Here is a 13,205-nt window from a genome sequence, read left to right on the forward strand (position 1 = left end):
GATGTTGAATCACATTTAAGTTTAATTAATACTAAAACCAATATAGAACACATCCAAATTAAAGAATAACTATAAGTACGAATTCATTTAAATACTATACAATTATCTTAAAAGCCACTTGGCAATAATTAGAATGCACAATCATCCACTGTACAAGTCACAAGGTATGAAAGATTGAAAGAATATTCTTCATAAAATAAATACAACATCTCATAAGATCTCTTATAATAAAGTACAGTACAATAGAGAATAACCATCCATTAGAAAGAAAGGTACATCTGCACAAACACATCCAAAAATGACATCCAACGGTCGGATCTCAATGGCATAAGAAAATGCACTACCACTCGACCTCGTGGAACAAAATGGCCCACTCTCACCGCGCTAAGGAGATAGTCTCAAGTCCCAAATATGATAATAAAACATAAGTCAAAACTAACATCTAGGTTCAAGGAATCACCTGAAAGAAAACTATCTCAAAGGGCACCAAGACACAAGTATCAACTAATCCCAGAGGCAACAAGATGCATAGAAAATCTACTATGCAAGTGGGTAAGTGTCATCGCATAAGCCAACTCTAAGGTTACCCTAGTAGCCATTATGGACTCTAGGCCCCCTATTGTCTCTATGTGGCATCAGTATCCTTTCGTACAGACAAGGCATACTAACAAGTCAGCTCTAAGGTTACCCTGATAGTCTTTTAATACTCTAGACTCCCTAGTGACTTTTTGTGGTATCGATATCTTATTAATTCATTTTAAACCCAATTTAATGAAATGTTATCACTTATTCAAATAACCTACAATCAGCCTCTTTAGGGCCTCGACCTCCATTGCAAGCCACTTCCCAACATGATGTATAGATAGCCTACCCTAAGCTTAGCAAAAACAAAAGATCTCAAATGACCATAAACCACACAATAGTTCTTAAACAAGCAACTGTAAAGTACTGAAAACAACATTGATCAAAATCACAGATTTCACCAATACGATCATCCAAATAGGACTGATCTAAAATCAAGTACACATAAACCAAATCCATCTCATAACATGACATCACCAAAAAAAAATCATTTAATCACCTTAGTCATATATAAGTAACTGGGAAGCAATCCAAAGATAATCGATCGAAGACTCAAAGGTTATATCAAAAAAGTCACACCATTCACCTCAATTTCACACAAGAACACTAGAAAGCAAATACCACCAATAGATCAAACTCATCATAAAACACACATGACACATTACCATGGTTGGGTATAAAAGATCGCAACCAAAATAAGCCATACCATCATCACAGAACAAAACTCCCAAGCCTCTGATAAACATCTTGATTTGGTCAAAGCTAAGTCAACCTGCACCCAACATCAGTAAACCACAAATTGCATATAATACATATAAAAGTAATTTTCTCAATTCATTAGGTTTGAAAACATAAATGTTCAATTTTCACTATAGGTTTTCAAGTTTCCATTTTTGTTTCCAAATATTATAGTTCATAATGTTTTCGATCTCAATCAAGGTTTCATTTTCCATTTCTCTAGTTGCCAGATTCACTAAGGTTTCTGAGTTCACTAGAATCCCAAATGATTCAATAATTCATATAAAGTTGTTTAACATTGTTTCATAGTTCAATTCATTATAAAACATAAGAGTTCAGTAACCATCACATTATAGTTTTCGTCTTTTCAAAGTATTATATTTATTAAGGTTTTTCGAGTTTACAAAATCTCTAAAGGACTTAACAATTCATATAGAAGTCATTTAAATATAAAACCCCCATTTTGTATAACAAGAACTATCGATTTAACAACACTAAGATCCATTAAAATTCTCTAATTAAAATATCACTATATTTTCTAAATTTATGGATAACCCTATAAACATACTCTTAATAATAAAATGATAAAAGACCTCAATTAATTATTATTAAAATTAAATCAATAATCATTACACTATTAAAGATAATAATTATTTATTTATTAATAAAGTAACTTATATTAAATAATTAATAAAATAATTATTAATCTAATAATAAAATAACAATTAATAATAATAATATTAAATTACATTTAATTTTTAACCATTAATAAAATTTAACATATTTAAAACATTTAACAATTAAGATTTAATAATTTTTTAAAAACATAAATTAAAATTATTAAAAAATAATTTAAAATAAAAATAAAAATAACTACTAATGTTTATAGCCCATTGGCTTAAAAAGGCATGCTACTAATGGTAGCACTAGTTGCGACAATAGGCTTGGCTGCCGCAACAGCTGTGTTGCTGACGACAGCCCTAGTTGCCTTCGTAGCTAGCGACTAGCACAAGGAGGAAGGAGGACAGGGGAAGTCATGGCCCCTGATCTCCCATTTTCATTATATATATATTTTTAAAAACATAAAACCCTCAAATCACCCCCATACAAAAAATGCAGATCCCAATTTATTTTAAATTGATAATTCAAAACTCATCATATATATATATATATATATATATAATGTGGTAACTTTATATTATATATTTTGTTTTTACCCAAATTACAATATAGATTTGATAGGGAAAATAAAAGCAATCAATCAAATTTAGACCCTATCAAATTTTATCAAAGTCCAAAATACAAATCTTTACTAATAAAAAAAGGTTTTCAAATCATCAAAAGGCTTATAGAGGTTTTCGAAAATGAAGACCGATCAAATTCATACACAAGGGTTTCAATCTTCATTTGTTTACAAACGATTTAGAAACAAAAACAATAGAATCACAACAAGGGTTTCATATTCAATTCATATACAAAGGTTTCTCAAATGAAGAATAATAAAATCACATACAAGGGTTTCAAATTCAATTCAATTTTGAAAACAAGTTCACAAACACAAAGAAGAGAGAGAAATCAAGAACAAGCAACCATAACATAAACCCACAAGATCTTACCTAGATCTGATGCTCAAACAATGAACACACAAAACACACAAGAATTTCCTTCCTTTCAAAAACCCTCTTCTAAAAAATTAGCTCCTCCAAACCTTCCATTATTGTAAAATGAGCTCTAGATTTTTGATAAAGAGTTCTCCCCTAAATTTAGGGCTTTGATTGTGCAATCACACAAGAAGACTCGTTGATCTTTATCTTTTATTATTTTATTATATTTTAATTTTATGTGCAACCTTTTGCCATTTAATTAAAATATCTTTATCAAATTAATTTCTCTCTCTTTAATTAATCGTGAGATACTTTTAATATAATATTTATTAAATTTAACTAATACTAGTATTTTAAGTTTATTATTAAAATAAAATCCTAAATAATAATTATTAAATTAAATAAATATGAATACATCTAAATCAAAATTTTAATTAATCTTCTAAATTTAATTCTTTTATTTAATTAATTTCTCAATTAATTAAATATAATTAAATATTAAATTTTCTTTATAAAATTTCCATCAAATTAAATCATTAAATTATCTTTTAATTTGATCTAATTATAACAGAAAATCACAACAAACCCACAAAACCAAATACGACAACTCAACTGAAGACAAAGAACAAAATCAAACTCTGGGGTCAAAGTCACAAATTCATGTCACTTGACGAATTCAGACGGGTAGACAACTCCAATACTTGTCCTACTTTTTAGGACACTTGGCTTAGGTTAGGATTTGGACTCAAGAGTTATCTCCCCACTTATATCATTGAGATACTGTGATAGGGTACGCTCATCCTGGCAATTCAGGGAAGTCGATACTCAACACCTACAATCTACATAAAATCCATACATGGAAAAACACATATATTCTAAACTAAACAAGCAATGGAAGGGAGTGGTACATTGTGTAGATCCTGACTAGCAGGTGACTATGACTCCCTCTCTTAACCATATCAGAAATGTCAATCATAACGTAAAACATACACATACACCATACACATGTAAGTATGGGGTAAGTAACCATAGAACTGCATATAAATCATTCCTCTTACCAACATCATGAAATAACTAAAATCACTATATGAACATATATATCCTCATCGAAATAATCTTGAAATAACTGAAATAACTAAACAACTCATCACATAAATCAATTGAGTATGAAATACATTTAATCTAATCCGGTAACCAAGTACCGATACTCATGAAACACAATAAGAAAATAGGCCCAAAAGAATCTGACAATACAACAAGAAAAGTCATCTAGGGGTAGGCATTGCATGTATGTCATGTTAGATCTTTTTATAGTTGTTGTGTTGTAAAAAATCTTTTACTTCCAACATCTGATAAGCTATGACCTTCATACAAGTTCTTGGATAATATATTAGAGTCAAGATCTCTGTATCCTAGGGTCTTTTGTTAATATTATGTGTAGTTATAGGTAGATATTAACCAAAGTTTCAATTTGGTGCATTACCACATTTTCTTTTTGCATTTACTTTCATTTCATTCCTTCTCCTTTTCCCCTCAATGTAGTAGTTAGGTGCATCTTGATTCTAAGGAAGTTGACCTTCTGGAGATCTATCCTCAAAGAGCAAGTTCCACACTTGGAAGTTGTTTCCATGTTTCATAGAGTTGGTTGGGGGTCAAGTCCTAAGCATGGGTGGAAAATTTTGTGATGACAATGACTTTTGGGAATGTAGTGATGAACTTTCCTTTATCCTCCAGGTCACCTTTAACACCTAAAATGGACCCAAATTTGGATCAAAGCTCCTATTCGTAGAGAAGATCTTGGAAAGATACGAGAAATTAGGTTGGGGTAAGCAAAAATGGATGCAAGAGGAAATGCATGCTAAAATACAACATAGATAAGTAGAAAATTGAACGTGGATGCAATTTATGATGTTACAAGTTCATCCAAATAGCTCTATGCTTGGTTAGCATTGAGGAAAATGGTTCTCTAAAGAGAGAGGGTATCTTATGCCCTTAGTCCTAGAGTACACATATGGCTAGGAGTGGTCAACTTGTGGCGACCTTTATTGAAAAATAATTTATATTACCATTATTGTATCAATATTTAGTTATTTAGGTTGGCCTTGGGCCCAAATAGTCATATTTAGGTCTTCCTAGGTTATATCCTAGGCATAAATAGGTTGTCGATAAGAGGCAGTGAGCTATAGAAAACATGATACATGGAAATCCAAAGTATAAAACATTCTATATTATAAACAAGCTTTTGTTTGACTAAACACTGAGACAATATGCAATGCACTAATAATTCTAATAGTGAACCAATTATTTTCATTATCATCTAAGTTTCATTTATATTTACTTTTATAAAATATTATTAATATTTATCTGAAATCATATTTATAACTAATCTCAAATAATTGATAAGAATCTTAGTTGTGATATTGCTACCAATATTCAACTTTGTAGTTTTGGATCCATGTTTCATTAGTAGTGGTGCACAAGAACCCATCTCTCATGAGAATGAATGAAACACTTAACACTCATTGCATCTAAGTTTGGAAACTTCGTGGTTAAGTGCACTTGAGTTAGAGTCATATTGGGATGGTTGACCTCCTAGGAAGGCTCGATGCTTCACCCTGGAAGGAAATTCCATGGTTAGGCGCACTTGAGTGAGTCATACTAGAAATAGTGACCTCCTAAGAAGGCTTGATGCTTCACCCCTATATGCATCACCTAGATACAATGAGTTGTGGGTTCTATTTATTCTCATAAGAAATGGGTTCATGTGAACCACTACTCATGAAAAATGGGTCTACGAGTTTGACTCCAAAACTACATAGTTGACTCCTAGTATCAATATCATAATTTGACTTACTATGAAAAATTACCTCCTACTTATAAAGAATCATAATTCTAAATATATTCGTTATTTTAATTATCTCTTTAATTTGAAATTAGATTACATTTTAATAATAAATTATTAATTCTTATTTGAAGTTATATCAATAAGAATTACTACTTAAGCCTTAACACTTATGCAAATATTCATTAATAAAGTTTGGGTAAAGTAAAAGAGTTCATGTCCCATAGAACCATATTTGTTCCATAAAGACATACATATTTTAATTTCCTTTCGAAGGAAGGACCCTAATAGGTCAATGGTGCGCCATACATAAAATCTTCTTCACAAGGAAAATGTGGGTCGATTGTTATCATTCTCTTGCGACAGCATAATGGTCTTCAAAATCTATCCCATCAATTAGCCCACTAGTACAAGTGTTTCAATGTGATATGGATTGACCTTGATGAAAATCAAGAATCTTAATATAGTATTTCAAACCTTCATAGAAAGCAAGAATCATAACATAATATAATATTTCAATCTTCTCTATCAATTAAAAGAATGTTTGGCAAGCTACCTATGAGTCATGTCAAAGTATCCTACCATGGGACAACTACTATATGCTTATCAACTTACATATTTCATAACACACATGCACTAAAAACAACAAAATTGACACATAACTATCCAATGACCCATGACCTCACCATGCCAAAATAATTACTTATAATGCTGAACTAATGCTGTACCATGATCTCTAAGCCAATCCAAGGGAAAAAACCACAAAAACGTTAAGGTATACCAAATTAGCACGAATTAAAGCCTCACAATCCTCTTCCTAATCCATCGAAACAAAAAGTCAGGGAATTTTTTTGTTGGCCACCATAATCCCAGTATCCTATTACGTCGTTACGTGACAGAAATCTGGAGCACTGGGAGTAGCTATACCCAATAACAACAACAACCGGCTTAACGACCGGGACCTTCACCACGTCAACAGACTCCGTCTCTTGCAAGAAAAATCAACCGGTCTATTCATTACAAAGTAGTTGAAATGGTTTAGCTGCTGCCTTAAATACAATTGGATTTCATTCTAAAATCCCCGCTAAAATCAGCACTATACCCACATGCTAGTTCCCACCATTTCTCATGGCAGCTCACATAATGGTCTCTGGTTCGAATATGTGGGATAGAGCTTACAGGCCTCTTCCCTATCTTTTTCTGGCATCTTTTATAGTATGGTTCTTATTGGTTTGCATATGGGTTTTCAACACGTGGACCAAACGCCATTTCCAGGTACACTCAACTCAGCGTCATAAGATTCTAGAGTAAAGCCAGCCGTCTTGGAGTGCTTTGTAACATACCCAGCTTGTTCAATTTTTCCCCTGTAGCATATACGCTTCTGTTTGAGTTGTTTTAGTTAATGGGTATTGATTTACAGTACATGATTGTGGTACATGTGTGTTTGTTTTTTCGTTTTCCTACAGAATGGTAATTTACAGTGGATGATGACGATTGTTCCCGTCATGAAAGCTCTGGTGCTTGGTCTTTCATTTCTGTTCTGGTAAGTTTTTATACTAATTCCAGTACATGACTGATGTGTTTTTACTCGTTATATGTATTTTCTTCGTATGAATATATGAATTTGACAATCCCTGCAATTTTTGACGTCTCCTTTAATCAATTGCACCTTTGACTGCGCTTTTGAATGTTCTTTTGAAACAAACGATTGTATGAATTGTCTAGCATAAGCTTGAAAATATTTAAGGTTTTCTTCTTCCGTTTTAAATTTTTTTTGGGTCGTTTTTCTCGGTAGAAGTACAAAAGCCTTGGCTACATGATTGATGATAGGATTGAAAGAAATTCACATGTATATAGCTTTATACACGGAGGATTACGGTTCTCAAACAGAAGATGGGGTTGGCTCTTTGACAAGGTACTTACGCTTAACGCACAGGCACATCTGCGTTAGACTTGATAAAGCACAAAGACTTTCATTCATCGGTGAGAATCGAACTGATGACTTTGTACTGGGGAAAGGGGTGGCAGTTTCAGGGCCAGAACTTGTCCCTGTGAAACCGAGATTAGTTATTAACGGGGAAACACTTATGCGAAATACTTTTAGAATCGTATGCTCGCTACTTACTATTTCTATTCCAATAACAAATCTGCGAATCTTGGAAACCTGGGGTAGGGTGCTGTTTTGGAGATGGGGACTTGTCTTGAGACAGAGAGACCAGCAGAAGAAATTTCTCAGAAGGGACGACCCCCAACATCTCCGGATGCCTCAGTAGATATGCTATTAGTAAAGGAAACAATAGAAAATTAACAAAATACTCTAAGACGTAGAATGTCAAAAAACCCCACTCAAGCATGCAAGCACTAATCACAATGGAACAACTACACTTTCAGCAAGGATTATATGTTTATAACAGTTTTACGTGGATGTATACCATATATATCATGTACAACTCTGATGCTGAGCTTAAGTCTGAAAATGCCTCTCCCATCAGCACTTCTTATCTGAATCATTTTACCCCTGTGATTGATATGGATAAAATGATAATTTGTGGAAACATCATAAAAGCTGCAACTTATACTAATAAATCTGGGAAATGTAGTTTATTTAGCAAAATTTTAAGTAAAATATTTTTTAATGTTTATAAGAAAAATCTGCAAAGTAATTAATCAATTGTACGATACCCCCAAAATTTTTCTCGGGCATTCTATTGTTTTACCACAGTTAAATTTTGTGTATTACTATAAGCACTATTTAGTATTTACAACTTACCTACATCTCCAATATAATTAATAGAGAGTACATACAGATGAATTAAATGTTTTTGTTTTGTAGATTGAGTCTTGATACTTAAGGAAGGAGAAAATGCGGTGGGAAGTGATCCTCAATCTCTTGATCAAAATAACATGTTTGTAGTTGAGCCCACAGTTGTTTTGAAGGTTCTTTTTATGATTATGAACTATACCTCGCAGCAACTTAAAAACATTCCCTTTTATTTTGATCTCACGTTCTTCAGTAAATCAGTTGCAACAATGAGACTTGATCACTGTGGTGTTCTAGATCATCTTCCTCTTTGAATGTCAATCATTCAGACACATTTCATTCTTCCTGAGAAACTTATTAGCAGTGAAGGCTGGGTTTGATCCACGGAAACTTGAAACATCTAAACTAATTTAAGTTAGACAGTGGTTAACTGAGCTTGTTAAATATTGCCTTTAATGATAACAAACCAATGAGTAATATGCTATGTTGTGCTCTCAATTTGATTGTAGGTTTAAAATGAATTTAAAGAGTCAACTTATAGAATGATCCTGCAACTTATGTGATCTTTAATTTGAGTATCTGGTTGTCATTGGTTAGAAACGAGGGTTTCAAATGATTATGCTACTGTTCTGCCTGGAATGCAAGTGACTGGGAAATGAAGGTGCTAAAGTGCTGCTCTTTAAACAAATGAAATACTGAGAAGTACATGCAATGTAACACAAATATCAGAGCTGGGAAAACCCCTATTAGTGGTGAAAAGTCCAGTAGGTAGGAGCAAATGCTATCTACTGGATTATATAACTGAGAATAATAGTACAAGAGAATCCAATCCTCATGTCCAACCTCGTTCTTTCAGATTCTAGTTATGGAAGTTACAACTTCCAATTGCCCTTTATCCCTAATTTGGACTTCCAATGGTTCTTATAAGTGCTAGAAGACTCTCTTGATATAACAAAGCCTACTTCTTAGGATCTGAAGGCACAACAATGCTTTTTATTTCCAAATTCAACTCGTTTTATGGCTGAGGCAGAACTGCTGCTAATTGATCTGAATCACTGCTAGATGATCGCACAATTTCTCCATTGATCAGAATATCACCCAAATTGATTATAGAATTGCCACTTCATCATAGATTTGCGCTGATGATCACATAATCATTCCTGTTGCTTTCAAAATCATCACCTGATAAAACTGGTAGTATTGTATATGGTATTTGCTCTTCTCCAACTTTTGAACTGAAGTCTTAGCTGGATGCAGTGGACCTCCTTAATGTTGTGTGCATGTATATATATATGGTTTTGTACTTGCAACATGCTAAAGTATCTTTCTATTTGAGAATTCTTTTTGTCTTGATCCAATATGAATAATTATGGGTAGATTGTTGTACTGGTACAAACATGTGTTGATTGTTTTATGTAAGTTTATTCATGTTGATATCCTGTTTCAGGGACTTTAAAGCATTTACTGGATCTATGCTTGAGGATGTGTAATCAGAACTAGCTTATCTGACTTTTCTTCTTCTTTTTCTTTGGAATTTTGTTGGACAAGGTAGTTTAACACCATTTTATCTTTGCGATTTTCAGGTACTCGTGCCTTCACTTAAGCATGTGTTCATTCTGGGTTGCATTTGGGATCTTTGTGACTAGAATATTCTTGGAAACAGCTTGTTTTGTTGCGTTTCTTCTTATTTCACATGGCTATTGCATTATGCGTGAGCAACTCTCTATATCTGAGCGCCGTTCAATTGCTGGCATGGTGTCCTTGTTGTACCTGGCTCTCACTGGTTATAAGGCTGCTGTGCCACAGTTTTCTGTAAGTTGCTTGAATATTATTGGTCCTCTGCTTTCCTATTTCCAATTCTATATTTATTTTCATTGATTTTGTGGAGAAGTGTAATTATCATCATAGCAGACACATGCCTTCTATTATTTTTGTCTTTATCATGCGGCAGTTTTGTACTCCTTTATTTGAGTGTATTAATGTAAACCAGATACTTAGATGCTAAGAGGATATTTCTGTACTCTGAAATAAGGATTTGATGAATTTCGAAATGCATTCAGCTTGCATGACTTCAATATGCTTGCCTATTTGTATTATCAATCCTTTTTTTTGGAATTTTGTGGATGAAGACATCCTTGATTTGAATCCTTTTTGTTGATATGTAGATGCAAGTTGTTCGGAAACCTGAAAAGTAAAAGTTTCTTTGCATGGTACTTACCTTGATGTGCTTCATGAATAATTCTGGCATATTTATGTGTCCTTAATCATGTCCTTAATCATGCCCAACACTTTTATGATGTTTATCCACTTTCAGTGCCTTAGACATATAGCATCGTACATAGGTAGAAGCATTGGAGCAACTAGTATGTTCAACATTTATTATTAAAACAAAAATAAATCAAGCAGTTAATGTTATCTTCTTTACGATATTAGACTGGTTCATCACCGCTTATTCCCTTGGTCCAGTTCTCTACTACAGTGCTTTCTTCCCCTGAAGGACAAACCTGAATATTTTGTGACCTTTGAGATCAACTCTGCAGGACGAATTGAAACTTTGTCATTCTCAATATGGTTTTTGAATCCTTTTATCTTTTTATAGTTTATGAGATCTATCTTACGGAACGTTACAAAAGGGTTATTTTCAATTAGCTTAAGTAGTATTTAATCATTGTACTCCTGGGTTTAGTGCAAGCCAAGATCCGTAGATTTCTATTTGTATTAATTGTTTAACATAAAATTTAAATTTCATTCAGATGTATTTGAACATGATAATAATCAGGCCTCATTATTATGCAGATTGATACTAAAATAATTTTGGATTGTGTGGATGAGGAGGGAGATAATCCTAACATAAATATATTGCTGAAGCCTGAAAGACAGTGACCATGAAGCTGGAAACTTTGTCTTGTAAAAGTTGGATGGGTTGAAGGTTGTGATGATTTCAATCTCTAAAATTTGAGGGATAACTCTCAATATTAGATCCCTTACTAGAATATTATGATCAACTTCAAGGTTATCATGGTATGAGGGTTTGGGGCTATGAAGGATGCGAACATGGAACATGATTTAAGGAGAAAATAAAATATGATTCAGGGTGATTTTGCAAGTTCTGTTCAAACTTTAAGGGATGTCTAACTTGAGGACTAAGATTTCCTACAAGGAATCATGGAGGATGCAAGTTATGATATTAATAGGAGAAAGAGGAAGAATCTCTTCTTTGGACCCATCCATCACCTCATATGGACAGCCCATGGAATTTTTAGCTTCATCCATCTATGTGAAATCCGAATGGTTTTGCCTCCTAAAACTGAGTGAATTAAAAAATAAAATAAAAACTAGAGGAAATTAAAAAATTAAAAATATAATTAGCAAATTGAAATATTAAATCTTACAATAACAATAACTTGCAAAATCACAATTTTTTTGGGATCAAAAACTTACTTCGATGATCATTTTTATGGTCTTGCAATTAAATTATAAAAATCATTCTGCACAATTCTCTTTGCATATACAATGTATCTTTATATTGCTTTTTTTTCATGTTTTGCCAGTTTTGGTGTATTTTTGGAGTGGCAGTGAAACAGTCTGTCTCACTGTAAAAACTGGTGTTTTTTTTGAAAACCTTCGCAATCCAAAAATCTGAGTAAAATCTGCAAATACTCACCCAGCTAAAAAATCACTCAAGTATTTCACAAATTTACAAACTATGGATCTGTATGAGTATATTTAAGTCATAAAATTCAATAATTTTTTTCGGATTGTATTGCTTTGTTACATGAAATGAAAAATATTGTGTAGATTGTTAGAACTTTAAACATATAAAACTTCACAACAAAATATAGATTAATTTATAATTATATTTTTAAATAAACTATATTCTACTTTTGAAAATCAAGTTTGAATGGATGAGTGACAAAAATAGGCTTGACGGGTAAGGTTGACTATTCATTGAGGCTCTGGAGGTGTATATTGAAGTGCTCTTATATTTGTTCAATTCGACATTTTAACAATATCACTATTGCTTGGAGATAATTTGAGAAGAAAAATAAAATATCAAAATACACGTGAATAAGAAAACGACAACTCGTTTTAATATATTGAAGTTAAAATATCAAATATTCAAAATACATATAGATATTGCAAGTTGCAGAAGACCTATTATCAAAGATTTGAAAGGAAGCTGATGTGTTTGTAGACTAGAACACTCTAATTGGTAGCATCAATATTTATGTAGAAATAAAACCCTTGTGATACATTATAAAAATGAGCTTTAAATATCCAAATGAAACTGCATACAAATGTTATCACTTTTGGTTGGCTGACTCAAATCGTAAGTTGCAAGTTTGGAGATTTTTTATGAGTTTAGGAAAGATTTTTACAAGAATTGTAGCAAGTATTGCTATGAGTAGGGGTTTTGACTCACACTTACTCGTGAGTCCTCTGATTGTCTGTAGGGTTTTGCATGTATGGTCTTAATACTTAACTTTAGAGCTAAATTCAGATTTCATGAGAGGTTACATGCAATTCAACGAACCCATTGTTTTCATTGTGGTTATGCATATATATTACATAAAAATTACAACAAAATGCCCAAAGGTTGCAAACTTCAACTCAAAAATATTAAAAATATTGAGAATCAACTGCTTGCCCCGACCAACATTTTCTGATATCACATCAA

The 13,205-nt window shown here is 32.6% G+C and overlaps 1 protein-coding gene across 1 annotated transcript in view; it reads left to right on the forward strand.

Moving 5' to 3' along the window:
• Positions 1–6,478: 6,478 nt before the first annotated feature.
• Positions 6,479–13,205, forward strand: part of LOC149555111 (uncharacterized) — a 37,204-nt gene continuing 30,477 nt past the window's right edge. The window contains exons 1-3 of the mRNA XM_089829121.1: positions 6,479–7,041; positions 7,233–7,309; positions 10,111–10,339. Coding sequence (XP_089685247.1) covers positions 6,895–7,041; positions 7,233–7,309; positions 10,111–10,339 — 453 coding nt within the window. The 5' untranslated portion in view covers positions 6,479–6,894. The remainder of the gene's footprint in view (positions 7,042–7,232; positions 7,310–10,110; positions 10,340–13,205) is intronic.

The sequence above is a fragment of the Cupressus sempervirens genome, chromosome 5, assembly GCF_028749045.1.
Source record: "Cupressus sempervirens isolate cs-2001-9-10 chromosome 5, ASM2874904v1, whole genome shotgun sequence".
Taxonomy (NCBI): domain Eukaryota; kingdom Viridiplantae; phylum Streptophyta; class Pinopsida; order Cupressales; family Cupressaceae; genus Cupressus; species Cupressus sempervirens.